The sequence below is a fragment of the Micropterus dolomieu genome, linkage group LG05 (assembly GCF_021292245.1).
Source record: "Micropterus dolomieu isolate WLL.071019.BEF.003 ecotype Adirondacks linkage group LG05, ASM2129224v1, whole genome shotgun sequence".
NCBI classification, from domain to species: Eukaryota; Metazoa; Chordata; class Actinopteri; order Centrarchiformes; family Centrarchidae; genus Micropterus; species Micropterus dolomieu.
This window is the reverse complement of record NC_060154.1, coordinates 23,799,683-23,814,453: the sequence shown is the minus strand read 5'-3', so window position 1 is coordinate 23,814,453 and position 14,771 is coordinate 23,799,683. Positions and strand designations below refer to the sequence as shown.

The 14,771-nt window shown below is 43.0% G+C and overlaps 1 protein-coding gene across 3 annotated transcripts in view; it reads right to left on the bottom strand.

Moving 5' to 3' along the window:
- Window positions 1-2,065: 2,065 nt before the first annotated feature.
- ralgps2 (Ral GEF with PH domain and SH3 binding motif 2) overlaps window positions 2,066-14,771 on the bottom strand; it is a 45,204-nt gene continuing 32,498 nt past the window's right edge. For all 3 annotated transcript variants that reach the window (XM_046048588.1, XM_046048587.1, XM_046048589.1), the window contains 4 exons: window positions 8,255-8,338; window positions 4,350-4,439; window positions 4,158-4,250; window positions 2,066-2,335 (listed from right to left, as the gene is read on the bottom strand). In XM_046048588.1, coding sequence (XP_045904544.1) covers window positions 2,081-2,335; window positions 4,158-4,250; window positions 4,350-4,439; window positions 8,255-8,338 — 522 coding nt within the window. In that variant the 3' untranslated portion in view covers window positions 2,066-2,080. The remainder of the gene's footprint in view (window positions 2,336-4,157; window positions 4,251-4,349; window positions 4,440-8,254; window positions 8,339-14,771) is intronic.

Below are 14,771 nucleotides of genomic sequence, written 5' to 3'. Positions count from 1 at the left end.
TTTTCACTCATCCGTCTAACAGAACAGATCCCCAGGCTTTTTAACCACTGCAACTGAGCTTCACGTATGTGTAACCCAAAGCACCGTTTCATGCCTTAAATCAATATTTTCTCCGCTTACAAATGGAACTATATGATTATGCGTTGGGCTGTGAGCATTCAGTGCACAGCAGTAAGTGGCTGAACAAATTCAGGATACACGCTGATGGAAGACTACAGCTACTGCTGCTGTGCTGCTTTTGCTACGTGGCAAGTGTAGGACATGGCAAGCATAACGACTTAGGGAAACATTTTAAAGTGTGTGCATTTTGTCACAGTGGAGCCATACATTTCTGTGGGCTCTTTGTCCTCGCATGATTGGCTAGAGAACAGGAACAAGCTCATCTAAGCATTTACCAGGCTGGCCCTGTGGTGAGCGCAGACAGGTGGGCGCTGTGTCTGCCGAGCCTAATAGCAGGTCAGAGTTCACACAGTCGCGCACACACGCAGTTTAGCACAAATCTATCACTGTGGAAAAGCCAGAGCTCGGTGACTACACAGCTGACACAGGGCTCTTTCTCCATCCTTGTTATCATCACAGATAAGCATCACACTTATAAAGATGCAAATGGTGCAACGACAGAAACATAGGAAGTCACAAAAGTGGCACAATTACACAAATACACTTTGTAGAAGTTAACACTCCTGTGGCGTACTTAGCACATAGAAAAACACATATGGCAATTTTAGCCCATTGCTGAGGGTTGGGAATTTAATTTAAGCTTCAACAGGTACTTTGTTAAGTGAACAAAGATGTAAACATGTGCACAAATGCATCAGGATAAACCCCCAGCCCAAGTGTACCCATTACACACACACCCACCCACCACTTATGTTGGGAGTGATGCTCTGGAACAAGCACTGCAGCTTTTAGTCCCCCGCTCATTCATTCCCGCTTCCCCTCAGAGGGATCGGGTGGATTTATGATGGAGGACAACGTCTGAGAACAAGAGAGTGGCGATTTCCCTCCAGTGTTCCAACTTGGCTCGGTCCAGCCCCGAGGACCGCCAGCTGGTCACACATCACACATCCACAGGCATCATTGACAGGCTCAGACTGTAAGGAAACACCATCCCACTCACACATACAAAGACTTACAACACAAAGAGACTCCACCCTAAGAACAGCCAGCTAGTCACACATCAATGAAACGCTTACCAAACGGAAAGTCTCTCCTTATTCTCACACACACACACACACACACACACACACACAGAGGACATACAGTTAAACTGACAAATGCGCGCCGTTTTACAGCATTAGCTTTGCATTTGTCTCATGGTCATTATTTCCAGCCTTCCATGACGGAGCGCGGCGGGGGAAGCGGGTGGTTAAACGTTTCTTTAACGACAAACAGACTCCTGAGCTCTCTGTGTTTGTGCTTGTGTCTGCATTTGTTTGTACATACTTGAGCGTCTAAGTTTGAATCACACAGCGGTAGCCTAGCTATGATACGAGCCTGATGGCAAGAGGAAAAAACCCTGGCACCGAACAGCATCAAAGTCATCCGGTCATCATCAAGTCAAAACAAGAACAAACAGTACAGCAATAAAAACCACAAGCGTGCACCCACGTTCACAATACTCATAGTGAGAGTTTTCCTTGAAAAACTCATAAGGGATTCCTGTGCGATGTCATACTGTTAGGGGCCAAAGAGAGAAGGGGTATAAATATTTCAAGAAAGGACAGAGGAATATATCACTATTATTTTACTTCTCACTGATTCATGCGTTTGTTCCAGCTAAAAGGAACATTGTGATGTTTCACAACAAAGCAGCAAATTTATGTTGAAAATTCACCTCCTCTACTGAAAGAAGCACAGCAAAAAAAAAAAAACACAACAGGAAAATGAACGACGGCGTACAAATTTACACGGGCAACCGCTACAATGGAAACAAGCAGTTTACTAAAATAATTACTCAAAGGAGGATAGAGGAACAATACAAGATAAGACACGACTGACTTACAATTGTGGCACTTAATCCATGAGATAATGACACCAGACACAGATGCAGAGGTCTTAAAACTCAGTCGATTTGACCTTAGATTAACCTTTGGCCTGTAAACAGCCCATAAAGATAAGAAGCTGATAGTAAGTCATCTTCATGCATCCTTGAAAGATCAAGCCTTGTGGCGGTCTGCGAGTTGTGTGTATGTTTGTGTCTGTTACCTAGGTATGGTATGCACGAGACCATGCTCTGGCTGCTTATGAAGTCCCTCAGACGTTTATAGTTGTCTTCTTTGGACATCAGGTAGTCAAGCCGATCAAACGTTGCCTTGTCCTTCCGACTCAACAACTGTGTTAAAGAGGGAAAGTGAAAAAGAGTGAGAATAAGTGTATTTAACAGAAATAAACAGCTGTAGTGGTGGGGCTAGGGCACAACCAATTTGGTCCAGAAATCTGTTTAGTGCGACTAAATATTTCTCAAACTCACTCGTGGAAGAAGGTGAGAGTCAATCAAAAGCAGAGAAGGGGCACTGGATTTATACTCATGTGGTGACTCGGCACCGATACCTATGGTGTTGGCAACACACTTACTCTAGCACTTATCGTTGTTTGTCGGTGTCTGTGTCGCTCTGCAAGTATAGTGCCAAAATGCTAGTTGGCGGTGGGTTTATATGTTTCACTGTGTTGACATCCAGTTTAGTCCTCCGCTAAATTGAATAGTGGTAAAATAACTTTCCAAATGTTATCGACGGAATGGATCAAATTCCGATAGCGAAACGAGTCATTTTGCGGGTGTTGTGATGCTCAAAATAAAGTATTCACTGTTTTACAGAAGCTTTTTTTTTACTGTTATGGTGCTGTGAAAAATTTGGGTGCACCTAAATTTTGTGGCGGTGCACCTAAATGAAACATTTGGCCCACCAGTGGGTTAGCAATGCATACAGGCTAGGTGGAATACAATGGCAAAGGTCGACAAATAAAATGAATGAGTGAAATCTGATACCCACCAAAGGGCTTTGACATTAACAGCAAAAGGACAGAAAAGAAAGAGAGAGAGTGTTTTCACTGTGAGGGCGGGCTGTTGTTACCCTTTACCCCTGTTGTCAGTCCTTTAACCATTCAAGACTGTTTTAATTTGTTACCGGTTTGTAAAATCAGTGTAATAACTGGTAATGCCCTGTCACAATTTGCAATGTCAGAATAAAATGCAGTTATGTAATACAGAATAAAACCATTCTTCTCTAGCTGGTTGCTTTTCTTAATGAACTGGCCACACAAAGACTTAGGAAGAAAACTGCCAATGCCAGAGCACAGAAGCATGCAGCTTTCCAGGTCAAGGCAGACCGTTTCTCAGCATGCTTGTCTGCGTGTCCATTTGTGAGAGCTCCAGATATAAAGCATACTCCTGCAGGAGGAGCTGCACTGCCAAGTAGTTAGCTTGTGGACTAAGGCAGCAGTAGTAAAGCATCAGACCAAATACAGTTGAACTTTAACGTTTGTGACAATAGCAGAAAGTGGTAATGATACCTGCAGAGATTAAGTGTGTGTGTCTGCCCTTCTGTCTTCTAAGAGTCAAGTGTGCTACAGCCTGGCCAGGAACAGCATTCGCTGGCTAAAAGAATCTCCTGTGGTTTTGTGGACCCGGGTATAAGAAATTTCCACCATTACATCAGAGCATCATCATTTCATTATGTAAGCTCTACACTGAAACAGATTGGATGTCCCTCACACGTTTTTAAAATGGATAGTGATTTCCTGCGTATAAAAAGGTCTACTGTTGTGCTCAAAATGTTTCCTCCACCCAAGATCTGATCAAATCTTTATTAAAGTGCTAGGTAAGTCACTATGGGACAGACTTGCTGCACTAAGAAATGACAGACTCGGACACTCCTATCTCTCTTAAACCTCAAACCAAGGAACGAATGAGTTGAATGTTTGTTAAATTCCCGTTTATCTCTTAAAATGGGTGAATTTAAGCTTTTCTAAATGTATTAAACAGTGTTCTTTATCTATTTATTTTTCCTGAACATCTTGTCATGTCACTTGTGTGCATGTTTTTCTTAGCCTTTGTTTGTGTGTCCAGTGGAACAGATCTGCGTGACATCCCAGTTTATTGACAGCACTCTACTAATAAACCAGACTTGCCTTCAAAGTAGGGTAAATATACTCACCGCCCATGTTTTGCTAAGTCTGAAGATGGGAGCACTTTGTAACGCTGACACCACAGCCATGACCGCATGGAGGTTGTTCATGTCACACAGTTTCTGTGAATAGTTTAAGTTTACAGTGCATTACAGTATATTAAGCTGACTTTACACTGCAAACAAGGATAAAAAAAGCATGTTGTGCGTGGATGTCTGTACCTTGGCAGTGCGAATGTACAGACTCAGCACCTCCGCTCTGATCTTCAACGTCTGTGCATGGAGGATCTCTCGAACCACCCAGAAACTTGTCTAGAAACCCCCCCCCCCCCAAGAAAATTTTTATTATTTTTTTTAAAAGATTACAGCACCAAGCAACGCTCACAAACTCATTAAAAACAGACAGAGGGCAACACAAAACTGATGACACAGAAAACCTTATCTGTAATGTGTTGCATTTGTCAAAGCCCAATGACGATTGGAGGTATGTGTAAAAAAAGACAGGGAGTTCTGGCTTGTTAAACCTCCGGTCTTTTGAGTCCAGAGCCATGGCCAGCAGACAGTCATGACAACTCTGGGCTGAAACCTGAATAAAGCAGAGCAGGTGAGCACAGGGCAGACTGCTAAAGGGAACGATCCGTTAGAGTCGATTAGAAATGAGGTCTTGAGGAAAAACAAGAGCTTCTGAGGAAAATCCAACTGATTGCACAACAGATACACTATAACTCCTAATACATCAACCGTGTGTGTGTGTGTGTGTGTGTGTGTGTGTGTTTTTGTGTGTGTGTGTGTGTGTGTGTGTTCAGAGTGCTTGGCCAGACAGAGTGATGTCGGAAATCTGTCTCTTTAGGGAGAATGCTGGAAAGCAAAAAAGTTCTGATTTTTCACACACACACACACACACACACACACACACACACACACACGTCAGTGAATCAATCAGTGTTTAAGCTCTGGGGAGAGAGGGAATGGAAAGAGGAAAAGGAGAAGAGTGAGGGAAGAGAGGAGGTAATGGGAGGGGGAGTTAGCTTCATCGCCACGGGGCTCTGAGGGCTTTCAAAGCCCGCAGCTGTCTGCACACTGTGTTCTGATAAGACTGTTCCAGCGTGACTGACCATTTCTTCTAACACAGACACACTTATCTCTTTCGGTCTCTGAATTTTTCTGTCACTTTACACCCCGTTTTTTTTCTCCGGTTGGACTCTACTATGTACTTGATTAAGTGACTTTGCCAGTGGTCAACATTCCTCCATTCAAGCCACAGACCACTAGGTGTGCTTCTCGTGTGTGTCTATAAATTAAGTGTATGTGTGCGTCTGCTTCTCCATGCTTTTCTACATTCTTCATGTGCACAAATTCTAACCTACAGCGGGCTTTGCCTACTTTTTCCTGGAAACAGCCCCATGACTTGTTTTCGTTTCAGGGAAGAGGTGAGGAGCCGAGGAGTGAAGAGATAAATTCATCCAACGACTCCCCTCCCCAGCCCCTATAAACATGTCACGCTTATCAAACTAAGTCCAATCTATGCAGGTACTGAACCTCCAGCAAACACTTTAATTTTCAGAGAAGTCTGTGAAGTGGATGAGGGAGTGATGAAAATGGACAGAGGGTTTGCCTTTGGCTTCTACTTTAATTTGCATCTCTTGCCTTGAGACAGTGACCTCAGGTGAGGAAGCAGCTCCCACTCAAGATTTAAAATAAAACTCTTAAACGTTGTCAAATCTTCCTTCCACCCACAGTGTACAGTAGACAGGAGTTTCCATTGACTGTAAAATGTGTGTCCAATCTGGGAGCTAAACATGCTGCAGCCTCCTATTTAGTTTCCTCAGTGGTCTAACTGGATAGCCGAGAGCAATCTGGACAAAGCACGTCTTTACAAATCGCTGTACCACTGGGGTTCATTATAGAGCATGTGTCCTCGTCAGCCTTGGCCTCCAAAACTGCACAGCGATGAGATCACTCAGAATGGCGGTGCTCTCACAAGTGTGTATGTGAGAATGAGTGAGGGTTTGGGGATACAAGGGTTGCGCAGACAGGGTCTTGTCTTTACAGATCTCATATTATGTCCTGAAGCAAAGATCATGTCTTTGGGGTTGCGTTTATGAGCGGATCAAGGCCTCCAGATGGAACTGCGAGGCCCCAGAGCTTCAATAATCATAAATAAGCGGAAGCAGACAGATCTAGCCACAAGCTGATAGCTGTGGGTCAACCTATTTATGGGCCTGAGGGGAGGATGAGATGAGAAGGAGATGAAGATATGGACAAGGACTGCAGCTGACTGACAGACCTGAGGTGATGGAGGGATCTGATCCCTGATGTACTAACGCCTGTACAGTGGTAGAAACCTAACAGACTTGTGTCGGGACAAGCCATAGCACTTAACCTTAAGACTTAAAAGGTGCAGTAAGTGATTCTCGAGATTTCCAATACCATGACAAAAATCATGATACAGAGCGAACAACGACACAACAAGAAATGTTCTTAATGTTAGCTAAATTGTGGGTTAGCATACTGTTGTTACATTTGCTGATGTGACGCCAACATGATGCTAACACGCAGAGACAACCAGACTGTTTCCCAGCACTATAGCTCCAAACAGCGACAACTGTCCTGTTACTATAGCTAACATCACAACAGCATGTCTCAGTGAACTAGAAAGTAAGCTGAATGTCCGTGGGCAAGTCATTTTACCGGAAGCACAAATCATTGCTGAAACAGCTGGAATAGTGTTGTGTGCTTGGTCAAAGCCACTTTGCTTGTTTCGTCATTTACAGAGCCAGTGCTGTGTGTACAGACACAGGATTTTTTTTTCAGCGCGCACACAGAACGGACAGCTAGCGGACCGTGGGGAGATATTCAGTGAATTTGATAAAAAGATGTATTATAGAATAGAATCACTTACCCCATCTTTAAAACATAAAGCTGACGTTTATTTGAGAATTTGTCGTACCAGTCCTTGACTATCATCTGACAGGTGTGAGTTTGTAATATATTAGCTCAAATGTAAATATGCCTTGCAGCCAGTGCTGTTAGCAGGACAAGAGTTAATATGATGATTTTTTTAATGTGAAATGTTTGAAAGTATTGGGCATGTTTTTGGTCTTTTCCCAGTGAATTTACACTAATGTGATGCTTTCTGTCTTCTTCCTTTACGGTGAGGATATACTCTACTGCAATTTGGTTATCATCACCACTAATTCTTTATTACTACTGTTATGATTTCAATGTTTCATGAAAACATTGACTTTTTAACTACTGTAAGCAAGTTGCTGATTCGTCTGCACAAAACCCAATAAAACTGATTACTGTGCATTGATCATAATGGGTTCTGATTATTCTCTCCTTGCTTGCCTGCTTAATAGACTGGCCAGTTCTCTTCTGCTCCATTGGCTCTCAAAGCGTGGTGCCAATAAAACAAGGACTGAAGGAAGAGGAATATGGCTTCGGCTCATGCTAAGGAGCTTTCTGGGACTCACTGTCCTCCCAGTCCAAGTCCCATTATCCAAAAAAGCTCATTTTCCTTGGCTCCCAGCAGCTGAAATGTGTGCAGCTAACATCTTGAATCACCGTTTGGGATCTGCTATACATGAATAAGTTTCCACAGCAACACATTCTTGTTAGATCATCTCATATTTATACTGGAGGGCAGTAAAGTGGGTCTTTAAGAAGCTTGGCAAAAACACTGGAAGGGGATTAAAGGGCATTGGCGCCCCTTACATCATTACCCTCAACTTCCTGTTGATGATTTCACAGGGCACTGAGGGAGCATGCCATGCACACTCCTCCATACATTTGGAAATGTTCCTATGTGTGCTGCACCAACATGCAGAAGCACATTAACAATTTTACTACACGCCAGACTCAAGGACCAGCCATGGTCAAAACAAACCGCCTTCCTTCAAACCTGCTCCTCACCTGGGGACTATTTATGACAGATATGACTAGCAGAGAGGAGACATGGAGATTGCTGGGAGCTGCCATGACAAACGGAGCTTCAAAAACAACCACCTCTGGGAGAGGTTCATAAATCTTAAACATTTCAAAAGGGACTGTTTTCCCTCTCCTTTTGGGGGTGACCTGAGGTGGTACTGAATGTGACATAGGTGCAAACTGTATATGCGTCTCACCTGGTTGAACCTCCGAGTAAAGGCCACAACGTTTGGAGCAGAGCTGTGCTTCTCCTTCTTGTTCCAACCGCAGCTTGACAGCTCCTGAAAACATACATGAAAACTGACATTATGCACTGAGCCACAGCACCTTCTTGTATGCGCCAGCATTTCACTGAATGTACTTCAGTCTAATCAGAGTGCCCTTGGTGGGGAGTGGAGGGGAGGCAGACAGCAGGATATATTAGGAGAAGAAAGCAGATGAGGAGGAAGAAAGAAAGCGAGGCTGCGGACAAGATCTAGTCAAAGGCTGAGACAGATAAATGGATGACTTTAAAAACAAACAGGTAAATCAATGCAGCAACACGCTCTGCCTCAGCATCAAGCTCAGTACTCATTAAACCTATTCCACATAACCAAGCACTAATTCAAGTACCGTAGTGTGGAACAAGAATACAACCTCAAAACTTAGTGATCGTAATCATGATAAAATAATTTTAATTTAGATATGTTTTTATTGATGAATCATTTAAAAAAGAGTAGCCGTTGGAGTTTTTGATCGCTACAGAGCAGTGGGTTGATGAATGGGTCCCACTATAGTTTGCATCTGTTCATCTAGCGACAGATCTCTCTCACAGAGACATTTTGAGTTTCCATAGCAGGAAAAACCACAAGTGTAACTCAAAACATTGACGATAATTCAGTCCCAATTAGTTACAATTACACCTAAATGTAAAGCAGCACGATCAAAATGTTCTCACTGTCAAAAGGTTTTCTGTGCAGGAAGAGGCCCATGCACGCCATGAACACGGGCGTTATGTGATACACAGCTGGTAATGGTGGTCACAGTAATGCAATGTTACAAATGCCACATTAAAAGAGCAGAAGACACCAACCGCAAGCTGATGTAAACAATGGTTTATTAAAACAAAGTTTTATAAAAGCTTTGCAAATGTTTTATGGGGTAGGGGATGCATTCATGAATGCTTGCTAGACTTTAATAGGCAGAATTATGGATCAAAACAATGCATTTAGCTGAGAAATGCAGTTTGGTTAGCATGAAGTGTCCATCACAAGTTACCAGAGACCAAATAATTAGACCAATTGTCTTCCAAATCGTTATTTTGTTTGCAAAATGTCAAAAAGCTCAAGCTATTCAATTTACAAGCAAAAACAGCTGCAAATTGTCATAATCAATGTACTGTTTGACTTCTTTATTTGAGAGATGACTTAAAAATTTGTATTCAGTGATTAAAATGGTCATTTCGTCACTTTCTCCTATTAATAATTTCCACACATCCACCAATAGTAGTCTTACAAAGCAGAGGCAGCTCTGGAAGCAGCAGTGCTGAAAGTAATTTCATTACACAGTGTGTAAAAAGCCGGGGCGATGATTTGAGCTTGAACACAGAAAACAACACGCGTACTAAACAGGAATATCTTTTTCCAAATACCATGCCGGACTCAGTTTGGCCTCGGCTGCTGTCCTCAGCCGTGAGGTAAAAAACGGGAGACCACACAGACACTGCAAGGGGAACCCAGACCCTCCATTGGCCCCCGCAGGTTGTCCAGAGGCCAGGGACACTGACGTAACAGTCGGAAAAATGTTGTGCAAGCTCTCCTCCTAATCCCTGCCAGCCCAGCCGACTTGGGCTACAATATGAACAGCTGAATCAGGCTGCAGCTCTCCCACACAACACAAGTCTCAAGTCAAGTCGTTAGAGGCAGCGGGCGGAGGGTAAAGAACATATCAAACAGATGTTAAAAGCAGACATTCATACATGGACAAGTTGATGCCTTGGGGGCCTCTGTTGCCTGAACAAAGATGAGGATACACTGAGAGGAAAAGGGAAGACAGCGGAGAGAAGATGAAGAGATAGACTATAAAATACAACACTGTAGAAGCCATAACAGCATCTTCCCACAAGGTTTACAAGCCTGTGTGGAGCCTCCTCAGAGTATGAGCATGCTGTCACAGGAGCTAAATCGGTGGGAAGGAGACACTAGCCTGTCTCACCAAGGAGAGCTCACTGTTTATTTAACTTGCGTCTTTTTTTTAAATAAGCGCTTGCCACAGTGTCAGTCATTCTCCTTTGCAATTTACAGACAGCTTTCGGTGATGGTTCTTAAACAAAGACGTTCCAGGCGGGTGTGTTTTTGTGTAACGCACCTCAGACCAGCACCTGACCACCCAGGTAGCTGGGTACACCCGAGAAGAGGCACACAGACGGCTCCTACATCTCCCCTAGCTCACCAAGACCACAACATTTCAACAACCTACACTCAATACGTCACTACTGGACCACCTGTGCCTGTCTTCTAATCTAACCATCCATCCGTCTGTCCGTCCGGCTAATCTTGAAGCCATTTAATCTCTATTGTTCTTCAGCTGTTGTGTAATAAGCAATACCAGTGCCTTGTGTATATTGAAGCAGCAGGGAACTGATCCACAGCCTCTCCAGAAACCATTACAATGTTATTTCCGTTATTTTTCTTGTGCCTTTATAGTCTCATTTCACACTCACGCATTACAAACTAACTAGTCTTTGGATAAAGGCTTTGACGAGCCAGCTCTGGTAAGGAGAGGGCCTTAAGTGATGCAGTAAAAAAGGGCAGTAAAAAAAAACCCTGCTCCAACAAACCACAGACAGCCTGTCATTTCCACATGCTGGGCTGGCTGAGCAGCATTTTCATTAAAGTACAGTCCTGTGGGGCTGCTAGAAGTGGGCTGTATATATGCTGTTATAGCTAAAATAAGGGCTGTCAAGGAAAAGTGACGTCAACTCTGGCTGAACAATTAATTTACCTACAAGTTGCAATCGTCAACAAATAACAAGTGATTGGGAAGCTTAGTCGAACATTAACCACAATAAAACTCTACCTAACCTAAAACATCTAATCTTAACCTTAAACCGACCATACTTAGAGCTCATTATCCGTTCACTCAGCTTTGGTTTACAAGTACATTGTGAGGAGTATTATGTAACAATGGTACAGGCTATAATAAGATAACCAGCTGCAGCTAAGCCACAAACGGTGATGACCTCATGTGAGATACCACAGCGATTCCCTTTGTTTTTGTCTACATTGTAAATGGAAAACTCAAAACTGTTGGGATCCCAGGGAACATTAGTGAGAGGCCACAGGCCAAGACAGGGAGGGCTGAAGGGCTGATAAAGATGAGGAACAGGGTGGAAAAAGAAGGGAGACGAGGAAGAGAGACTGAGAAAGTAGGTTTGAGAGGAGATTGTAGAGATAGATTTACTGAAGATGACAGGAAGGCGCACACTGGAAAACCGGCACAGTTGTATTTGTTGCTGATCTAATACTGAGCCATGTAGAGAGCCAGAGGAGCTAAATTCATGGTTCCACTGGTTTACAGATTTATCTGAACTCCTCTGTTCTGGTAAAAAAAAAAAAAAAAAAAAAAAAACACACAGGAAAAAGAAAAAAGAAAGCACTGAGGAGCTAAACAGAATAGGAACAAAAAAGGGCGGAAAAGAAGGTTGTAAAATGCATTGTTGTCTCAGTCAGACAGCTTTAAACTATAGACTCTGGCAGGGACCTACAAGGCAGTAGCCGCCTTCGTTACCTTGCTGTGCACACCATGGAAAGAATTAGTTTTGCAGGAGTTCTTTTAGTACACGTACATGACATTAATAAAATAACTGCTGTAATATTCTAAAAGAAAACAGAATACCATAATTAAAAACAAACTGTAGTAGTCGTCACAGAGGCATCATTAAATGTGTTTTGATGCGGTTTTCCACTGATTTTTCACAGATCCCCAAAGAATTCCTTTGGCATCTTAAATGCTGGAGTAAATCCTCTTTGGCCAAGGGAAAACCTGTCATTTTGGTTTTTCTGTCTTGACAAACCGCTGATACAAAACCTTATTTTCTCCACCTTTCACCGTGATAAATGTGTATCGACCATCATGCTGACAGGCCGTAGTGTAGGTGGGATTCCCTTCTGTGTCTGTTGTGTAGCAATTATTGTCCAATCGCTCCAGCAGAAAACAACATGTGCGGACTACAGCCCTGCAGAGACTTGTAGAGCTGAGTGTAAGATTTTTATTTTTATTTTTTATGTCTCACTTCCAGATGTGACTGTGTGACAGAAAACACAATATTATCTCACAATCAATGCTGGGAAACATTAAGCCTGCAGGCGAGACGGGCCCCGAGTATGTGAAACGTTACCTGCCTCCAACTACAAGTCATCATCGCCGCACATGAGACCTTCAATCTGTTCAGAGGATTTCTACGCCGAGCGCTCAGACATGTGAGAAACTGACATACTTCTCAGGGGTACGTAAAAACGCAATCTGATAGCTATTCCCTGAGAGCTGAAGCAAAGCCTGCCAGCCAAAGCCACTAAATTACTTACTTGGCTGTTGTCATGACTGTGTGTTAAAAACAAAGGCAACTCTCTCCCCCCCTAAAGCCCCTCTCAAGTCCCTCTACATCACTCAAATTTCTCTTTTCCTCTCAGCCTCCATCTCCCAAACTTTCATAAACATCCAGCTGCAGATCATCAGCCGTACGTCTGATTATGAAATTAGAAATGCCCCACTGGGACAGAAAAACAGAGCGGAGATGACGGGAGAAAAAGCCCTCCCAAAGTTTTACTCTCTACATTTCTCTTGTCAGCTGATCTATCTATGCTATAGGAAGCTATCAAATCCAGTTTGCTGCTGATAAAAGGAAACCAGCTGATGATACAAGCCATTAGTAATCACTGCCTCGTACTTTTATATGAGAGAGAAAATATTTAGCTACAAGTCCCTTGGATCCCCCCCTCCTGTGATCCATCTTGTCATTTTAATGGCGTTTCACTTTGCGAACCAACAGCCAAAGAACATATCAGCAATTCATCTGAGGGTTGTAGATAAAATATCAGGCTGCTCTGCAGTATAGATTTTGTTACTATCAAAAAATAACTTCTGCTGTTCTCATCAATTACACTTGCGCTCCAACAGAACACAAGACTCTGTCGAAGCTCTGGTCTACAGGCTCTTTGTCAGTTTCTCTGCCATCTTTTCGCACCCCATCCACAGACGACCTTGAGCAGTGCGGTGACGAGGCTCCATTACGTGCAGTAAGTAAATTACATCAAACCTTAAGCACGGCAATGTCTTATGAGCCATCACTTGCATATCATCAAAAGCAGATGTGTTTAGACGTGTTTGTCTGCTGCGTCAGAGCGGCATGCGTTCAGCCCTGAGCTCACAATCCCGGCCTCTCCGGTTAGGAGTGAGTCAGGAGGAAAAGAGGAAAGCGAGCTACGCTTCCTGCACAGTGGTTTATACCATCCCCTCATCTTTTTTGGTGTCCCCTTCCACAGCTCCCATGTACTCTTTTATAGCTATTGTGACGAACAATTATCTTTGCTTCCTCATCCAGAGGGTTAGGCTAGACCTTTCAGGCTGCTCTCCATACATCTGCTCCATGTCAGCGTTGGAACACTTGAGTTAATGAGATCCTCTGTTCTACGGTGATCCTGTCTAGGGCAATTTTTCCAGCTCATGCCAGAGTGTCTGTTTAGGAGTCATAAACACATGTAGAAATGTTCACACACACATTGTGTGTGTGTGTAGAAATCTCACACACACACACACACACACACACACACACACACACAAAAATGTTGTAAACACAAGCGTGCAGAATAGCCTTTGGACACTCGGTGTGTTTCTCTGTGGCGCTCAATTTCTTACACACACACACACACACACGTGTACATATTATATTAAGGCAGTTATGATGTGTTTATGGATAGGGGGAAAAATAAAATCTTAAAAACACAGACACCAACAGGCCAAGTCCTTGCTAGTTTATGATCATTTCAACTGTTTTAAGTGGTCAGTTATTATGAAAATTACCGCAGCCTTGGAGGAAAGGCAAAAACAATAACATTAGAGCAGCTCAAACATGACAGACTGCTGATACAGAACATTTAAGTCATACACAGGACAACATTTGCACCACGCCGTAATAAGACTCAAGGGCAGGCTTAGTTTATCTACAGCTGAAACGGCTGCCATATCGCGTGCAGTAAAAACATTTTTAATCAGTACGACCACAGACCAGGAACACTTTGAACCAATCTGGTGGAAAATTTGATTCATCTATTGTTTGTTCTTGTGCCAAAAGCCAAAATATGTCAACGATATCATATCCAGTCGAAGGTCGACTCTTTCACAACTATTTTAACAAATGAGAATTACAACACATCACATCATGGAAACTAACACTCTTTTCCTTCTTTTCACTCTCAAGAATTTAAATATTTGTGTCCTTGTAACCCCAGTTAGTCCGTGACTGTTCTCCCAATTCATTAGTGAGCCCTATTTTAGCTGCCGTGTGTGTGCATGTAAATTTCAGTGTTGTAACATGGCATTTAAAGGGTGCTTAAAAATGCACACAAAAAGAAAATTGGCTGTATGTCAGTAAAAACATTATTGCACAACTCAAGGATTAAACCAAGTTATTTAATATTTTCCTACTCAGGCCAGCGAGCCGAGTGAAACAGCAGC